We start from the raw sequence: 20109 nt of genomic DNA, 5'->3' as shown, positions 1-20109 counted from the left end.
GCACTCCAGCCTGGGTAACATGAGTGAAACTCCGTCTCAAAAAAACAAACAAACAAACAAAAAAAACCATTTCCTTAGACTTCAGTTTTTTCTTGAGCTTTTATAAAACTTTACCTGAAGGTATTTTGACATTTGAAGTAGAGTAATTTTGCATAGCTATTTTTCTCATGAGTTTAAGTTTTGTGTGTGTTCATTTAAAGTCTCTTTTAATATCTTGGTTTATATTATTAGAAAATCACATTGCCTATTGCATCCTACTCCCTGCTTCTGGTTCACTTGTGCTAAAGTACTTATTTCATCAAAAGTCTGAAGTTGGTAAATTTCACTTTTACTTTGTTTAAAAATTTACAAAGTTGCTGGATGCAGTGGTTCACGCCTGTAATCCCAGTACTTTGGGAGGCTGAGGCAAGCGGATCACCTGAGGTTGGGAGTTTGAGACCAGCCTGACCAACTTGGAGAAACCCTGTCTCTATAAAAAATAAAAAATTAGCTGAGCATGGTGGCGCATGCCTGTAATCCCAGCAACTTGGGAAGCTGAGGCAGGAGAATTGCTTGAACCTGGGAGGCAGAGGTTGCGGTGAGCCAAGATCTTGCCATTGTCCTTTAGCCTGGGCAACGAGTGAAACTTGGTCTCAAAAAAAAAAAAAAATGTAAAAAGTTACAACTTCCTCCCATTTGTTCTACAGTTTTATATTTCTTTCTTTTTTTTTCTTCTTTTTTGAGACAGATTCTTGCTCTGTTGTCCAAGCTGGAGTACTGGAATGCAGTGGCACAATCTCAGTTCATTGCATCCTTCACCTTCTGGGTTCAAGTGATTCTCCTGCTTCAGCCTCCCAAGTAGCTGGGATTACAGGTGTGCGTCACTATGCCCGGCTAATTTTGCATTTTTAGTAGCGATGGGGTTTCACCGTATTGCTCAGGCTAGACTTGAACTGCATACCTCAGGTGATCACCCGCCTCGGCCTCCCAGAGTGCCGTGATTACAAGCATGAGCCACCACACCCAGCCTACAGTTTTAGATTTAATCCAGTGTTTCTAAGTATGCATTTAGGTTGAGGAGAGACTTTAAGTAATCTTAGTTGTATGGTTCTGCAGAAACAGGTATTATGACATATCATGGAAGGAGAAACCTCAAACAGTACAGAAAAAGTGTCCCCCATTTCCTACCTTCTGCTTTTTTGTAGGGTCACTCTTCTGTATTTTAATTCTCGTTTGTATCCTTCAATGAAAATAAAAAAACTTGCATGTGTCATTAGATGTTTGTGTGTATTTGTAAGCAAAAAAACAAAAATCATAACAAAACAAACTGGCTGGGTGCAGCATGCCTGTAATTCTAGCACTTTGGGAAGCTGAGGTGGAAGTTTGCTTCAGTCCAGCAGTTCAGGACTACTAACGTCAGCAACATAGTGAAAACCCCATCTCTACCAAAAGTACAAAAATTACCCAGGCATGGTGGCATGTGTCTGTAGTTGCAGCTACTTGTGGAGGCTGAGGTGGGCAGATTGCTTGAGCCTGGGAGCTTGAGGCTGTAGTGAGCTATAATTATAATTGTGCCACTGTATTCCAGCTTAGGTGACAGAATGAGACCCTGTCTCAAAACAACAAAAAAGCTGTTGACCTTTTCTATACCTTTTTTACCTTCTACACGGGTATATATGTAAGTATCTGCCTTATATTTTTAATGGCTGTATGATACTCTTCTAAGTGGGTATAGTTAGTTTAGTTCATCCTCTTTTGATTGATAACAATTTTCCTTTTCAGTTTGTTTTTAAAAGCAGTGCTGCAAAGAATATATGTGCGTGCATCAGAAAATCTCTGTAAATGTTGATTCTTACTGAACACACGGGTACCTTATAATTGTTTCATTTATACTTTACTGACAGTTATTTAGTCCTTTCTAGATTCACATCCTATTTATTTATTTATGAATGAGATGGAGTCTTGTTCTGTCACCCAAGCTGGAGTGCAGTGGTGCAATCTCAGCTCACTATAACCTCTGCCTCCCAGGTTCAAGCGATTCTCCAGCCGCAGCCTCCCAAGTAGCTGGGACTACAGGCATGAGCCACCACACCTGGCTAATTTATGTATTTTTAGTAGGGACAGGGTTTTGCCATGTTGACCAGCCTGGTCTTGAACTCCTGGCCTCAAGTGATCTGCCCACATTGGCCTTCCAAAGTGCTGGAATTACAGGCGTGAGCTCCTGCGCCTAGCCTCATTGCATTTATTACAAGTTATTTTTATTTCTTCTCCTATGTCTTTTTGATCATTAGTATAGGAGAACATTTCTGAATTTTCTTCATGGTTATTTTTATGTTAACCTTTGTGACTGTATCTTATATAACTCTCAGTAGATAGTATTAGATGTCCACTACGTATTTTGCTATTACTCCGTCCTCTTCCACTACTGGATTTTTCTTGATTATATTACTTATTGTGTACACATTTATATTTATAAATGAAGTAATAGAAGGATATTTATTTCCTACAAATAATATCTTGTGCTCTGTGACTACCAAAGAAAAAAGAATGAGAAAATTAGGATATTAGTCTCCTCTTTCTCTTTCTGTCAGTTTTTATTTTGCCTCTAATTTGTCTGGATTTGTGACACTGAATTAATATTGTTTAATCATAAACCTCTTATGTGTTTAAATCTTAATATCTCAAGTAGGTTCAGGCATGACTGTTCTGTTCTTTACTTGTCTGATGTTTATCCTCTCTTGACTTCTTTAAGAAGGGCTTAGAGAAACATACTTATTAAACTCTTGGATGTGCTAGGATATCCGATATCTGTGACTCTTGTACTTTAAACTGGCTTTTGAGTGGTATAAAATTCAGGATCTTTTTCCCCATTCTTAAGTAATTAATATCATGTTTCATTGTCTTTTGGCATTAAGTGTTTCTGTGGAAGTGTCTGAAGCCTGAATTTTTCTCATACTTGCTTTATTACATTTTTCTAACTTTTATCCTTATCTTCAAAGTATATCTGTGTACTCTAATACTGTAACACTTCAACTTTTCCTTGAAACTAGGATGCCCTTTCTTTTCTTCTCTTTCTTTTTTTCCCCTACTTTTTTTTTTTTTTTTTTTAAATTTGAGACATTCTCACTCTGTGTCCCAGGCTTGCCAGGCTGGTGTGCAGTGATGCTCACTGCAGTCTCAATCTGTTGGGCTCAGATGATCCTTCTACGTACGCAGCTTCCCGAGTGGCGGGAACTACAGCTGCATGTCACCATACCCTGCTAATTTTTGCATTTTAAAAAGTAGAGATGGTGTTTTGCCATTTTGTCCAGGCTGGTCTCAAACTCCTGGGCTCAAGTATTCTGCCCACTTTGGCCTCACAGGGATTACAGGTGTGAGCCACTGTGCCCAGCCTTGGATATGCTCTTTTGGTCTGCATATGCAAATCTTATATTTTTAGAAAATAGAATTGTTAGAAGTTAAACATTCAGTTTTCATGACTTATGCAATATTAAATTGAGAAAACACTTTCTCACAGTCTTGCAAATCAAAATTTTAATTTGTCTATATTCCCTTTTTTTGTATCTGTATTTATGGTACTTTGAAATTATAGCATATAATTTTATCATTAAGTTTGTTAGGACAGCATTTTATTTTATTATTTTTTTTTTTTTGAGACGGAGTTTCGCTCTTGTTACCCAGGCTGGAGTGCAATGGCGTGATCTCGGCTCACCGCAACCTCCGCCTCCTGGGTTCAGGCAATTCTCCTGCCTCAGCCTCCTGAGTAGCTGGGATTACAGGCACGCGTCATGCTAAAAAATTAGCATGCCCAGCTAATTTTTTGTATTTTTAGTAGAGACGGGGTTTCACCATGTTGACCAGGATGGTCTCGATCTCTTGACCTCGTGATCCACCCGCCTCGGCCTCCCAAAGTGCTGGGATTACAGGCTTGAGCGCCCGCGCCTGGCAGCGTTTTAATTAATTAATTAATTTGAGACAATCTTGCTCTGTTGCCTAGGCAGGAGTGCATTGGCATGATCTCTGCTCACTGCAGCCTCTGCTTCCCAGGCTCAAGCGATTCTTCTGCCTCAGCCTCCTTAGTAGCTGGGTCTACAGGTGTGAGCCACCACGCCTGGCTAATTTTTGCAGTTTTAGTAGAGAGACGGTTTTGCGGTGTTGGCCAGGCTGGTCTCGAACTCCTGACCTCAAGTGATCCACCTACCTTGGCCTCCCAAAGTGCTGGAATTATTTTTGGGAGACTGAGGCAGCCTCCCACTTTGGTGAGCCACTGCGCCCAGCCAGGAAAGCATTTCAAAGTGTTATTTGGTCTAGTAAGTAATAAGTAGTACTGTAGATGATACTTTCATGTCTGTGGATGCCTTTGTTTTATTAAGGAAAATTCCTGAGTGTAATTACCTGGATCAAAAGATAAAGACATCTCTAGTTATGTACTTTTTACAGTTTTTTTCCCTAGAAGGGTATTATCATGGTAATGTACAGATGTATAAGCTTTAGTGAAATTTCAGGAACTTTGGGTATTAGAAACTTTGAAACATACATAATTTAGTAAGCATAAAACAGTAGTTTTAAGTTTATAGTTCTTTTAAGTATTAGGTAATTGTGCTTATTTGATAATTTGATTGTTGGAGCCTTTTGAGCTGATTATACCGATGTTACAGATGAGGTAATAAGATCTGAGAGGTTAAAAGCAGCTTTGTTAACTTGTATAGCCTGTCAGTCCTGGCTGTTTGGGAGACTGAGTTGGAATCACTTGAGCCTAGGAATTTGATACGACCTAGGAATTTGATACTGTGTCAAGCTGTGATCATGCCACTGCACTGCAGCCTGGGTGACAAGTGAGACCCTGTCTCTGAGAGAAAAAAAAAGGATATTTAAGTAATTCTAATGAGCATTTAAGGTTGAGGACTTATGTTGCAAAGGTTTGAAATAATTGCAGTCATGTTTAACATTTTTTAAGATAAATGTTTTCTCTATGGGCATATTATCAAAACTACTTGGGCCCTGTGTCATATACCAGAACAGACTTTCTTTCTTTTTTTTTTTTTTTGCAATGGAGTTTTGCTCTTTTGCTCAGGCTGTAGTGCAGTGGCGCCTTCTCGGCTCACTGAAACCTCTGTCTTCTAGTTTCAAGCATTTTTCCTGCCTCAGCTTCCCAAGTAGCTGGGATTATAGGCGCCCGCCACAACACCCAACTCATTTTTGTATTTTTAATAGAGATGGGGGTTTCACCATGTTGGCCTGGCTGGTCTAGAACTCCTAACCTCATGATCCACCTGCCTCAGCCTCCCAAAGTGCTGGGATTACAGATATGAGTCACCGAGCCTGGCCCAAAACAGACTTTTCTTAGCAACATCCCCAAATGCGCATATATATATATATATATATATATATATATATATATGTATTTTTTTTTTTTTGCTATTTCAGGCTGAGGCCCTAGATCAAATGCATATATTTAGGTTTTCCAGGTGAGTCTGATCAACTAGATTTGGCTTACTTTGGAATAAGGACAGGGTTTGGCCTGGCATCCCAGTTGAATCATGGAATAGCTGGGGCAACTTTAAAATCTGTCTGAATCCTGACCGGGCACGGTGGCTCACGTGTGTAATCCCAGCACTTTGGGAGGCCAAGGTGGGTGGATCACCCAAGGTTGGGAGTTCGAGACCAGCCTGACCGACATGGAGAAATCCCGTCACTACTAAAAATACAAAATTAGCTTGTGTGGTGGCACATGCCTGTAATCCCTGCTACTTGGGAGGCTGAGGCAGGAGAATTGCGTGAACCTGGGAGGCAGAGGTTGTGGTGAGCTGAGATCACGCCATTGCATTACAGCCTGGGGGACAAGAGTGAAACTCAATGACTCAAAAAAAAAAAAAAAAAATCTATCTGAATCCCTTTTTTTTTCCTGCATAATTTATAAATGATTGTCTGTTTCTAATCAGTAAAATGGGAGGATTATGTTTACCTTGTTATGGTTATGATGCGTATCTTGCTATTGTGAAGTTTAGGATATTGGTACCTTAGATTAACTTTAGCTGTAGTATTATATCAGTCAACTCTTGAGTATAGGGATTTATTAAGAAACATTCAATTGAGGTAATTTGTTCACTTTAGACATTTCAGATATAAAGAGAAAAGGAAAAACAACCAGTAATTGTGCCATCCAGAGTATTTTAACATTTTATTATTTTAAAACGTATGCATGTGTATATACATAGTTTTGTACAAAATCATAGACAAAGATTATTAGCTTTGGAGGATTTTTTTTTTTTTTTTACTTTTTGCTTGAAAACTTTATTAAAATAAGAATTAAACTTGAAAATAGAACAATCAGAATGCCAGCCCTTTGCATAAAATCAGCAAGAAAAAGGAAAAAGAGAAAGAAGGAAGGGAGGGAGGAAGGGTGGGGAAAAGAAAAGGGCAGAAAAGAAAAGAAAAGCAAAGAAGCTTTGGAGATTTTTAACGTGGAAAGTTTATACACTACTCAGATGTGCAATACAAATGTACTTTTCATTATCTTGCTCTGGAACTCCCCCCATTCTTGATATGACAGGGATTAGTGATAGTGGAAATGCTTTTTTGTTGTTGAAAAGCCTTGTTTATATCAGCATTTAGCTTTATTTTCTTCAAGATTTTTCACTCTTCTTCATAAGACATTGGCTTAGTGAGGGAGGAATGTCATGCTAATTGTGTTTCGAGGGATGGTCCTTGGGTTTTATGTCATTATTCCTGTTTGTCTGGTCTGGTTCTTAAGTGCCCTCTGCTGGTATCTCTGAAGGCATGTTTTTGGGCTTTGCATTTGCTGCTGAAAACAATTTGTTATAAAATTATAAGCGAAAATGAGTTAATATAGTTATCATTTATTCTGTTTTTAGTATGTATCAGCTCTTATGTTAAAACAGTTACAACCTATTTTATTTTATTTTAGAGGCAATTCTGCTATGCAACTCAGGCTGGAGTGCAGTGGTGCGATCTTGGCTCACTGCAACCTTCGCCTCCTGTGCCCAAGAGATTGTCCTGCACCTTAGCTGCCCAAGTAGCTGGGACTATAGGCGTGTGACACCACGCTTGGCCACCTTTTTTTGTTTTGTTTTGTTTTGTTTTGTTTTGTTTTGTTTTGTTTTGTTTTTGGAGACAGAGTCTTATCCCGTTACGAAGGCTGGCTGGAGTGCATGGCATGATCTTGGCTCACTGCAACCTCTGGCTCCCATATTCAAGTGATTCTCATGCCTCAACCTCCCGAGTATCTGGAATTATAGGTGTGAATACCCAGCTAATTTTTGTATTTTTAGTAGAGACGGGGTTTCACCATGTTGCTCAGCTGGTTGAACTCCTCGGCTGAAGTGATCCACCTGCCTCAGCCTCTCAAACTGCTGGGATTACAGGCACAAGCCAGCCTACCTATTTTATTTTCTTGACTTTTTTTTTTTTTTTTTTTTTTTTGAGATGGAGTCAACTCACTCTGTTGCTTACCTGGGCTTCCCAAAGTGCTGGGATTATAAGTGTGAGCCACTGTGCCAAGCCAAGATGAGTTTTATTATGCTTTTTCCCCCCCAACAAGAATGAACTTTTCCTTCCCTCCCTCCCTCCCTCCCTCCCTCCCTTCCTCCCTTCCTTCCTTTCTTTTCTTTCTTTTCTTTTTTTTTTTTTTGAGATAGGGTCTTGCTCTGTCATTCAGGCTGGAGTACAGTGGTACAATCTTGACTCACTGCATCGTCCACCTCCCGGTCAAATGATTCTCCTGCCTCAGCCTTCTGAGTAGCTGGGACTACAGGCGCATGCCCAGCTAATTTTTGTAATTTTGGTTGAGTTGGGGTTTTGCCATGTTGGTCACGCTGGTCTTGAATTCCTGGCCTCGAATGATCTGCCTTCCTTGGCCTCCTAAAGTACTGGGGTTGCAGATGTGAGCCATCACGCCTGACCAAGAATGAACTTGAATACTCTTTTTTTATATACATGAAGAAATGTGCTCAGAAGGTATATTTATTTGATTAATTACTCAGCTTACAATTTATTATAAGATGACTAATATATCAGTATGTTGTCAGTGATAGCGAACCTCTGTGCGTATTGGAAAAATATGGAAAGTGAAACTAAAATATTAATATGCTGTCATTATTTTATAGATCTAATGAGGCGTCAAGAAGAACTCAGACGTTTGGAAGAACTCAGAAACCAAGAGCTGCAAAAACGGAAGCAAATACAACTAAGGTAAAAGAAGATAATTGTAAGAAACATGCATGTGTGTCTTATTAATAAAACTCCCCACCACCGATTACAAGTTGTATAAGTTGAGTGTCACAGAAAAAATAGGAAAATTGCCTATTTTAACCACATACAGTGAATTACTTCATAATTCTTTGCTATTGTTAGTTTAGCTGGTTAAGGGCACTTTGAATATGAACACTTTGAAGTTAAGGGTTTTAGGTGTTATTATAAGTAATTCATTGTAAGGATATGCTGTGAACATCGATTTTTGCAGAAATGGATATATTTGAGTTGCTCTTAGTTTTTATTTTGTCATGTGTATAACTCTACTATGAATATTTCTTTATGTATCTTTGTGTTTCTGATAATGTCTAAAAAAGATTTCTGAGGCTGGGGGTGATGGCTCATGCCTGTAATTCTAGCACTTTGGGAGGCCGAGGTGGGCAGGCAGGTCACCTGAGGTCAGGAGTTCAAGACCAGCCTGGTGAACATGGTGAAAGCCTGTCTCTACTAAAAATAAAAAAATTAGCCAGGCGTGGTGGCATGAACTTGTAATCCCAGCTACTCAGGAGGCTGAGGTAGGAGAATCGCTTGAACCTGGGAGGCAGAGGTTGTGGTGATCCAAGATCTTGCCACTGCACTCCAGCCTGGGCTACAGAGTGAGACTCTATCTAAAAAAAAAAAAAAAAAAAAAAGTTTTGATGGTCAGCTTAAAATCTTTTAGGTTTAAGTAAGGATGTTTGGGAGAGTGGTTAATTCAAAATGTTTAAACCCAAATTGACAACTCACCTTGTGCCTGTGGTATTTAATTGCAAAATATAATGGTATAAACATTATTTTTCAAAGGTTCAGAAATCATACTAGTTAGGAAATATTGTGAACAAAGCTATGATAGTTGAAGCAAACTTAGAAATCTGTTTTTGAAAATAATATTTGTTTTAAAAATAAAAAGTGCTTGTGATAAGAAAGTAAGATGCTCATGGAGACGTAAAAGTAAAGAAAAACGTGAAAAACCTGAACAAATTTGAAGCTTCTATGGTCTGCAGAGGGGTGATATTCTGTATATTTTGATGTTTGTTTTCCACATTTTTGTACTTGAGTTTATCAATACATAAATATTTCTATATGATTTTACTCTACCCAATTCATTTTAAAATTATATTCCCTGGACATACAGCATTAACATTCACCTAGATAATTGTTAGTAATGTAGTGTCAACCCTCCGGTAGAACTGCTCAATGAGAAACTATAGTGGTGGGGCCCAGCCACCTGGAATCCTCCAGGTTATTCAGATATATCTAAAAGCTTGAGAACCACTATATTTTTTTTTACAACTTTGAAACATTAATGTGCCTTCCTCAGGGACCTTTTTAAAAACTTCTTTTTCTTTCCTTTTTATATAAACATGTTCAAATCTCTTAAACTTTTTTTTTTTTTTTTTTTTTAACACGGAGTCTCTCTCTGTTGCCAAGCTGGAGTGCAGTGGGGCAATTGCAGCTCTCTGCAATCTGTGCCTCCTGGGTTCACTCCTGCCCCAGTCTCCTGAATAGCTGAGACTACGGGCACATGCCACCATGCCTGGCTAATTTTTGTATTTTTTAGTAGTGATGGGGTTTTACCACGTTGGCCAGGATGGTTTTGATGTCTTGACCTTGTGATCCTCCCACCTCGGTCTCCCAAAGTGCTGGGATTACAGGCATGAGCCACTGTGACTGGCTGTTTTTTCCGAGGCAGAGTTTCACTCTTGTTTCCCAGTGCAGTGGTGTGATCTTGGCTCACTGTAACCTTTGCCTCCTGGGTTCAAGTGATTCTCCTGCCTCAGCCTCCTGAGTAGTTGGGATTACAGGCATACACCACCACAGCACGCTGATTTTGTATTTTTAGTGGAGATGGGGCTTCACCATGTTGGTCAGGCTGGTCTCGAACTCCTGACCTCAGGTGGTCTACCTGCTTCGGCCTCCCAAAGTGCTGGGATTACAGGTGTGAGCCACCATGCCCAGGCAGATTATTCTACTTTTAACAAAGATGAGGAAACCTCCTCTACCTTAGCATAAAATCTTACCTGAATCCAGCTTTTTCTTCTTAAATTTAGACATGACAGCTAGACTTTTTGAAATTGTACCTACCCCTTGTGTAAGCAAAAAATAAATCATTAAAACCAAACAGAATATGAGGGGGGAATTGCAAAATAGGATAAAAAAATACAATAAATTAACTGAATTTTCTTGGAGATGAATAACATAATTACATTAAAAGGGGATAAGGAAGAAAACAAGGAACCTAAATAACTGGAAAATAGTATCTTGACTGGATATCATAATAGTAATAAGAACCATACATAAATTCTGTAAGCTAGTTAGGCGTATGAGCTCATTGTTCTTAAACTACTTTGTGTGTATACTTACATAAACAGATTAGTACATACAGTCTTTTGTATCTGTGGATTCTACATCCATGGATTTAGCCAATTGTGGATTGATACTATCTGGGGAAAAAATTGTGTGTATGCTAACATGAACAGACTTTTTTTACTTGTCATTTTCTAAACAGTGCAGCATAACTACTATTTACATAGTCTTTTCATTGTATTAGATATTATGAGTAATCTGGAGATGTTTTGAAGTGTGTAGGAGGATGTATATAGGTTATATGCAAACATTACATCATATGTCAGGGACTTGAGCGTCCGTGGATTCTGGTGTCTGAGGGAGGTTCTGGAAACAAACCCCTGCACATACCAAGGTGTGACTGTATATTGTGAATAATGAGACTCAGGTTTCTCATTATTAGAGAAAGATGAATGGCTAAAATTAAAATCCTGTGGTATTGGATTTGAATCAGAGATATGAACTCATTGTATTTAATATTGACAGATACATGCAGAAATGTAGGTATGTGTTTATGTATGGGTCAATATGTATACATATACTGTATTTTAGTTTTAATTATTTTAAAAAACTATTTCTTTTAAGAGACAAGGTCTTGCCCTGTCGCTTAGGCTGAAGTGTACTGTCAGAATCATATAGCTGACTGTAACCTTGAACTCCTGGGTTCAAATAGTCCTGCCCAAGTTGCTGGGACTATATATAGGTGTGTACCACCATACCCAGCTAATTTTTTAATTTTTAATTTTTGTAGAGATGGGATTATGCTGTGTTGCTTAGGCTGGTGTCAAACTTCTGGCCTCAAGTGCTCCTCCATCCTTGGCCTCCCAAAGCACTGATATTATAGGCATGTGCCACCACGCCTAGCCCATGTGTGGTATTTATGGCTTTTTCTATTGAGAGGCCCTAGAGGCATTGATGCTTTAGATAGCAGTGAACGTGGCTGGTGCCTCAATCTCTAATAATAATTATTACAGACAAGCTTTTTTGATGGATGCCAAAGTTGGTGGGCAAAAACTTGAGAAGCAGGATTTTTGCATAGTCTCAAATTTGTATTAAGTACAAATGGAAAAAATATTAATTTTAAAGTGGAGAAACCCAGTAGATACCACCATAACCAAACTAAATTTCATATCACCTGTAATAAGACTGTTGACATCAGGAGCCCCTTGATACAATTCACTGAATGGGATGTAACATTATTTCTGTGGTATTCTTGTCATGTATGTATAATCTCATTCCAGTCATGAGAAAACATCAGAGAAACCCAAATTCAAGGGCATTCTACAAAATAATCAGTTCTCTTTAATAGTGTCAGGTTCATGAAGGATACAAAGACTGAACTGTTACAGACTAGTGGAGACTAAGGAGCAATAACAACTAAATGCAATGTGGGATTCTGGGTAAGGTTTTGGAACAGAAGAAAGGTATTAGTGGGCCTGTAGTCCCAGCTACTTAGGAGGCTGAGGTGTGTCAGTTGCTTGAACTCAGGGGTTCCGGGTTGTAGTGCACTGTGCAGATCGGATGTCTGCATTAAGTTCAACATCAATATGGTGACCTTCTGGAAGCAGGGGACTACCAGGTTACCTAAGGAGAGGTGAATTAGCCCAGGTCAGAAATGGAGTAGGTAAATACTCCCGGACTGATTAGTAGTGGGATATCGCCTGTGTTTAGCCACTGCACCCCAGCCTGTGAAATGTAGCAAGACCCTGTCTCTTAAAAAAAAATAAAAATAATTAAAAAAAAAAAGACATCAGTGGGGAAACTGGTGAAATTTTAATAATGTCTGTAGTTAATTATAGTATTGTGCCTGGTATTCATTCCTGGTTTTCATAATTTTGTACTGTGGTTATACAAGGAGTTAATATTAGGGGAAGCTCGTGAGGCACATATATAGGATAGGTTATTGGTTTAATCATAGGCTGAGATACTGCATGCTTGTTGCATATATGGTAATTTTTTATTGCATCATTTTAAAATTACGTAATCTCCATATAAGGACATCAGATTGAATTTAAAATTCAGTGAACTGAATACTAGTAGTAAAAATATCTCAATATGAGATAATAATTTGATGAGTTTAAGTTTGGCTAAATTCTAGCAAATAGAGGCAGTGATAAATCTGTTGCAACCTTAGTCTTGCCTGGTGGCTAGGGAATTTCTTTTGAAATTAATGATAAGAATCTTGATTTAAGAAGTGTGAACAACTTGCCTTAAAACTGAGTAGTTTTGGCCGGGCGCAGTGGCTCACACCTGTAATCCCAGCACTTTGGGAGGCCGAGGTGGGTGGATCACGAGGTCAAGAGATCGAGACCATCCTGGTCAACATGGTGAAACCCCGTCTCTACTAAAACTACAAAAAATTAGCTGGGCATGGTGGCGCGTGCCTGTAATCCCAGCTACTCAGGGGGCTGAGGCAGGAGAATTGCCTGAACCCAGGAGGCGGAGGTTGCGGTGAGCCGAGATGGCGCCATTGCACTCCAGCCTGGGTAATAAGAGCGAAACTCCGTCTCAAAAAAAAAAAAAACAAAAACAAAAAAACTGAGTAGTTTTGTCGTACATATAAAGGAAAAAAAAGAGGTTATGTCTGGGAACTCATATGTATCCCATATTTGCAAGAGGGAGCAAATGAAGAAAATGGTCACAATTAAACTGAAGAGATTTACCTGGCTGAGACTGCTACCAAGTAAGACAGCATTAATTGTTAACAAGACAAATCTGACTCTGCCTTTGTGTTTTACTTTAGTTGGAAGATAGAAAAATTGGCCTAGCACGGTATATTTTGAGAGAAATTTATTTGGAGTACACAAGTTTCTGGTTTTACTTTCAATGCTACAAATAAATTATTTAGTTTTTCATAGGTCACTTAATTCTCCAGAGGCTGTGGCAGTACCGAAGGATGCAGGCTGAGGGGCTTACGTGAACTGGTTCAGCCTGTGACTTGACCATTTAGAAGTTTTTCCTTTGTTTTGTTCATTCACCTATTTTTGCATTCCTTCTCTTTCCACCCATTTACTCACCTGCCCAATTCCTTTTGTTTTTGAGATGGAATTTCATTCTTGTCACCCAGGCTAGAGTGTGGTGGTGCAATCTCGGCTCACTACAACCTCTACCACCTCTTGGGTGCACGTGATTTTCCTGCCTCAGGCTCCGGAGTAGCTGGGATTACAGGTGCCTGTCACCACACCTGGCTAATTTTTGTATTTTTGGTAGAGACAGGGTTTTACCATGTTGGCCAACCTGGTCTTGAACTCTTGACCTCAGATGATCTGCCTGCCTTGCCCTCTCAAAGTGTTGGGATTACAGGTGTGAGCCACTGTGCTCAGCCCCACTTCCTTTTCTTTTTTTGAGACGAAGTCACAGTGCCTGCCCCTACTTCCTTTCTTTTTTTTCTGAGATGGAGTCTTGCTTTGTTGCCACAGGCTGGAGTGCAGTGGCGCAGTCTTGGCTTACTGCAGCCTCCACCTCCTGGGTTCAAGTGATTTCTCCTGCCTCAGTCTCCTGAGTAGTTTGGATTACAGGCGGCCACCACCATGCCTGGCTAATTTTTTTTTTTGAGATGGAGTCTTGCTGTGTCACCAAAGCTGGAGTGCAGTGGCGTGATCTTGCCCCACTGCAACCTCTGCCACCCGGGTTCAAGTGATTTTCCTGTCTCAGCCTCCCAAGTAGCTGGGATTACAGGCGCCTGCCACCTCACCTGGTTAATTTTTGTATTTTTAGTAGAGACGGGGTTTCACCTTAACCCTAACCATGATTGCCAGGCTGGTCTCAAACTCCTGACCTCAGGTGATCCTCCTGACTTGGCCTCCAAAGTGCTGGGATTACAAGCATGAGCCACTGTGCCTGGCCCCTACTTCCTTTCTTAAGTCGTTCAGCAAATTATTATAAAGTCCTTCTGATCTCTTGGGCTCTGTGATGGATGTGGAGCCATAGTGCCAAACGAGAACAGCAAGGAGATTTTATCCACGAGGCACTTTGCAGAATCCTGCAAAAATATTTGAGACCTCAAAATAATTAATGGGCCTCAAAACACATTGTAAAATTGAAATTTTATTACTTTTCAATTAAATGTAATGTGAAGGATGTTAACATTTGTCATAATTATTAGTTCTCCTCTTTTTAGTAGTTCCATTTGTGAGTATAACCTAGGAAGTAATCCTTGACCTGAAGAGGTAATTTATGTGATTATAAGGTGGTCATCTTGTGGAGTAGAAATAATCGAAGGCAAACATATGGACAATATGAATGTGTCTGTATACTGTTATTAAATTTAGATTATAGAATCATCTGTGTGGTATGATCACAAAGGCAATGCTTCTCTTCCCCTAATCATTTCCAGTGTGGTATAGACTTTTTAATACCCTCTTCTATGGTTATAAAAATGATTTTTATTTTATTTTTTAGACCGAATCTCACTTTATCACCTATAACGGAGTGCAGTGATGTGATCACGGCTCCCTGCTATCTCAACTTCCGGGGCTCAGGCGATCTTCCTACCTTAGCCTTTCTAGTAGCAGGGACTACAAGTGTGTGCCACCAGGCTTGGCTAATCTTTTTTTGTTGTTGTTGTTTTTTGAGATGGAGTCTTGCTCTGTTGCTGAGGCTGGAGTGCAGTGGCTCAGTCTTGGCTCACTGCAACCTCTGCCTCTTGGGTTTAAGCGATTATCCTGTCTAAGCCTCCTGAGATGCGGGGATTACAGGTGCCACCACACCTGACTCATTTTTGTCTTTTTAGTAGAGACAGGATTTCACCATGTAGGCCAGGCTGGTCTTGAACTTCTGACCCAAGTGATCTTCCCATCTCGGCTTCCCAAAGTGCTAGGATTACAAACATGAGCCACTGTACCTGCCCCTATTTCTCTTTTTTGTGGAGAGAGGCTCTCACTATGTTGCCTAGCCTGATCTCAAATTTATGGGCTCAAGCAATTCTCCCACCTTTCCTTTTGCCTCTGCCTCTGAAAGTGCTGGGATTACAGGTGTAAGCCACCAGGTCTGGCCATAAAAATGATTTGTAAAAGCATTAATAGGAATACCATTCTTTTCTGTGCCTTTTTTCCTGACATTTGCGTTGTAGACATTCTTTCATGCCGGTAGATAGAAATCTACCTCTGTACCAGATGAGTTCCTTGGTGTCAGTGAACCTTTTCTCCCATTTATAACTGATTAGTATGTCCTTAGCTTTTTGGTTTTATAAATATTGCCACAGTATATATCTGTGTTTACATATGTCCCTGCACAGTGGTACATATATTTCTGTTTACTGGAAATGGGTTTGTACATTTAAAATTATGTGGTAGAAGTTGGTCCCCAAGAAGGTCACTGTGTCTACAATACTGTCTTTGCAATTTGGAAGGTTTGAGACTAGAAGTGTTTCTATGCATCCATATTCAAGTGGCAGTCTGACATGAGTCTATTTGATGGCAAAGCTTGATCTGAACTCCTGTTATGTGAAAACTTATAATCTCCAGAGTGCGAACGTTTCATCTTACTGCAGAAATATTAATGTGGTTGATCATGGGGTGCCCCAGATCCCACTGAGCATATAAATAGTATTAGTATATTATTAGTATATTGATCCTTTTTGTAAGTATTATTAGTATGATTATATTGACCCTTTTTAAAATGAGAAAAACAATTTCAACACATTTGTCTTTATTGGATCTTCCCATCCCCACCCACCCCAATGAATGTGAAGTATTTTCTTCACAGTAAAATATGTGAAATTTTTTTATATTTCAGAAATTAAATAACCAATTTAATTGAAAATTTTTTTTTTTTTTTTTTTGGGAGACGGAGTTTCGCTCTTGTTACCCAGGCTGGAGTGCAATGGCGTGATCTCGGCTCACCACAACCTCCGCCTCCTGGGTTCAGGCAATTCTCCTGCCTCAGCCTCCTGAGTAGCTGGGATTACAGGCACGCGCCACCATGCCCAGCTAATTTTTTGTAGTTTTAGTAGAGACGGGGTTTCACCATGTTGACCAGGATGGTCTCGATCTCTTGACCTCGTGATCCACCCACCTCGGCCTCCCAAAGTGCTGGGATTACAAGCGTGAGCCACCGCGCCCGGCCTTGAAGATTTTTTTAAGGATTGTAATAAGAGTTATATTTTAGAGAGCATGACAACACTCTTAAAATAGTCCAGATTTTGCTTGAAATCTCTTAGGAACATTTTTGTTCATATAGTCTGACATGAAGGCCTCAACTTTTTTTCTGTGATGGTAGAAGAAATCTCCATATGTTTTAGTTAGTGCACTCACATTTAGGGGGAGTGTTGGGCAACAAACAAGAACAAAGTATCCTGAAATTTGAGAATTTGCAATTCTGAATGTAGAAAAAGTACATTATAAGAGTAATCTGGAAAATGATACCTAATAAAGGGGCATTAGCTTTATGTAGCCTTCACTATTTAAATTACTATTACAGTTTTATTGTTAGAGGGTGTACACTTTGAGTATCCGTTATGGGAAATATTTAAGACCAGAAGAAGTAATTTGGATTTTTTCACATTTTCTGTATTTGTATTATGTTTACCAGGTGAGCATCCAAAATCTGAAATACTGTGATGAGCGCTTTTTTTAAACATCATGTTGGCTGTCAGGAAGTTCCAGGCAGGGCATGGTGGTGGCTCAATCATGCCTGTAATCCCAACACTGTGGGAGATTGAGGCTGGCAGACTGCTTGAGCCCAGGAGTTTAAGACCAGCCTGGGCAACATGGCAAGACCTTTTCTCTACAAAAGTACAAAAAATTAGCTGGACGTAGTAGTGCGTGCCGATAGTCCCAACTGCTTGAGAGGCTAAGGTTAGAGGATTGCTAGAACCTGGGAGGTCAAGGCTGCAGTGAGTCAAGCTGAGATTGGAACACTGCACTCCAGCTTGAGTGACAGAGTAAGACCCTCTCTCAAAAATAAATAAATAAATAAATAAATAAAAAATAAAAAAATCAGATTTTGGAGCATTTTAGATTTAGAAAGTTTCAAAAATGCTTTCAGATTTTTGGATTAGGGAAACTCAACCTGTGTATATTTGAATTTGCATTGGTTTAAATGCCAATATAATGTGAGTGTGTTACTTAAGTATTACTGTATAGGTTTTTTCCCCTTACCCATTTATAACTTAATTACTGATTTAATTGTAATCCTGCTATATGTAGGTAGTGATTTTTCTTTGAACAGACCTGTAGTGCAGGAGTCGGCAACCTTTTCCTGGAACTAGATATTAAATATTTCAGGCTTTGCAGGTTATATCATTTCTGTCTCAACTCTTCACTGCTTTAGTCCCAAAGTAACCATAGACAGTAATATAAATGATTATGCTATAAAACTTATTTCTAAAAACAGATTGTGGGCTGACACCTGCTTCAGGGGATTTCTTTTAGAGGGTTGATGAAAATGGGGGAGAGAGGAGTTGGTAGGGCTTCCTTTTGCAAATGGGATTTTTGTTTAGGCATTGTGGTTTTTTGAGGTGGCTTATCTCTAGGTATGTTTAGAGTGCTTTTAAGGACCATGCAATGCCAGCAATGGATCAATAGATCTCATACTTTTTCCTTTTTTTTTTTTTTTTTTTGAGACAGGGTCTCGCTGTTACCCGGGCTGGAGTGCAGTGGCGTGATCTTGGCTCACTGCAACCTCTGCCTCCTGAGTTCAAGTGATTCTTGTGCCTCAGCCTCTCAAGTAGCTGGGATTATAAAACACCTGGCTAAGTTGTGTATTTTTAGTAGAGATGGGGGTTTCACCATGTTGGCCAGGTTGGTCTTGAATTCCCAAACTCAGGTGATCTGCCCACCTTGACCTCCCAAAGTGCTGGGATTAAAGGTGTAAACCACCATGGCTAGCTGAGACTTTTTCCTTTTTGTTTGTTTATTTTTTTTGTGATGGAATCTTGCTCTGTTGCCCAGGCTGGAGTGCAGTGGTGCCGTCTCGGCTCACTGCAGCCTCTGCTCCCTGGGTTCAAGCAATTCTCCTGTCTCAGCCTTCCGAGAAGCTGGGACTACAGGTCTGCCACCATGCCCAGCTAATTTTTTGTATTTTTAGTAGAAATGGGGCTTCACCACATTGGGCAGGCTGGTCTCGAACTCCTGACCTTGTGATCCAGCCACCTCAGCCCCCCAAAGTGCTGGGATTATAGGCGTGAGCCACTGCTCTTGGCTGACTTTTTCCTTTTTACAGTAAAAGAGTACGTGTTTGAGCTTTTTAAAAAATATAAGCAGTTTTTAAAATATAAGCAAATAACTGTCCTAGTTATGATTTTACTTTGTGTTTCTGGTTTATCTTAGCTAAGTTACTTTATTTCTTTGGCTTATTTGCTTTATTAAAGGCTTGGAGCAACATAGAAGGAAGGTAAATTTAGGATGTCATAGCCAGTCATTAATACAGCTTTGGCATAATGTGATTGCATAAATGATTTTATTTTACATGAAATAAAATGCCCAATGGCAGCTCATGTGTCATGGTGCTGAAATTTTTATTTAAAAAATTTTCAGACATGAAGAGGAGCATCGGCGGCGTGAGGAAGAAATGATCCGACACAGAGAGCAGGAGGAACTGAGGCGACAGCAAGAGGGCTTTAAGCCAAACTACATGGAAAATGTAAGTAAACTACTAGTTAACTAAAATGATTTTGTATTTTTAGGTTTATGATGTATATTTAGAATTCTTCAGATTTTGGTTTATACAGTAGTCTATTTTCTAATCTTTCTAAATTTATCATGTTTGATAAATTAGTGATTTTCTTAACCTCTTATGGGTGGTAAAGTAAAATTAGTTTCTGAAGATAATATTTATGTTTTGTGAAATGGATGTTATATTTGTTCTATTATTTTAGTTGATCTTTAAAAATATATACTATTAAATTAGGAATCTTGACATATACATAATTTCCACTTGAGTGATTGTCACCATATATTATTATCAAAACATCTTTATTTTGGAAGATTTCAGACATGTACAAAAGGATTCTAGTGTGTGCTTATCATCCAGCCATAACACTTTTCATCTTTAAGTATAACCACTTTATTTCACAATTTATTTTATTTGAAATACCTGACTTCATATAATTTTATTATTTTCAGTTTGTATCTCTAGAAGATGAGGACTCCTTTTAAATATCTTTATTATATCTTAAAAATGGTCAGTTTTTTCATTTTAATTAATGAAAGCCCAGATTTGCACAGGTCTTAAATTTTTTTTTTTTTTTTTTTTTACATTTGGTTTCTTTGAATTGGTTAATATATCCAGGCTCTTTTAGTCTATAGGTTTCCTCTTCTTGTCTTTAATTTTTTACTTAACAGTTTTCTTCTCTGTTTTTTCTTTTTTGAGACAGAGTCATGCTCTGTCATGCAGGCTGAAGTGCAGTGGCGTGATCTTGGCTCACTGCAACCTCTGCCTCCCAGGTTTAAGCAATTCTCCTGTCTCAGCCTCCTGAGTAGCTGGGATTACAGGTCCCCGCCACAATGCCCTGCTAATTGCTGTATTTTTAGTAGAGATGGGGTTTCACCATGTTGACCAAGCTGATCTCAAACTCCTGACCTCAAGTGATCC

At 39.2% G+C, this 20109-nt stretch overlaps 1 protein-coding gene across 2 annotated transcripts in view; it reads left to right on the top strand.

Moving 5' to 3' along the window:
* PSPC1 (paraspeckle component 1) overlaps positions 1–20109 on the top strand; it is a 101304-nt gene that overhangs the window by 25231 nt on the left and 55964 nt on the right. For both annotated transcript variants that reach the window (XR_004265983.1, XM_032271181.1), the window contains exons 4-5: positions 8106–8190; positions 19053–19158. Coding sequence is in view for 1 of the 2 variants with exons in the window: in XM_032271181.1 (XP_032127072.1) it covers positions 8106–8190; positions 19053–19158 (191 nt within the window). In the remaining variant the exon portion in view is untranslated. The remainder of the gene's footprint in view (positions 1–8105; positions 8191–19052; positions 19159–20109) is intronic.

Source organism: Sapajus apella, unplaced genomic scaffold, assembly GCF_009761245.1.
Source record: "Sapajus apella isolate SASKATOON/1434 unplaced genomic scaffold, GSC_monkey_1.0 scaffold225, whole genome shotgun sequence".
Taxonomy (NCBI): Eukaryota; Metazoa; Chordata; class Mammalia; order Primates; family Cebidae; genus Sapajus; species Sapajus apella.
The sequence above is the reverse complement of the archived record's forward strand: the minus strand, read 5'-3'. Positions and strand labels throughout refer to the sequence as shown.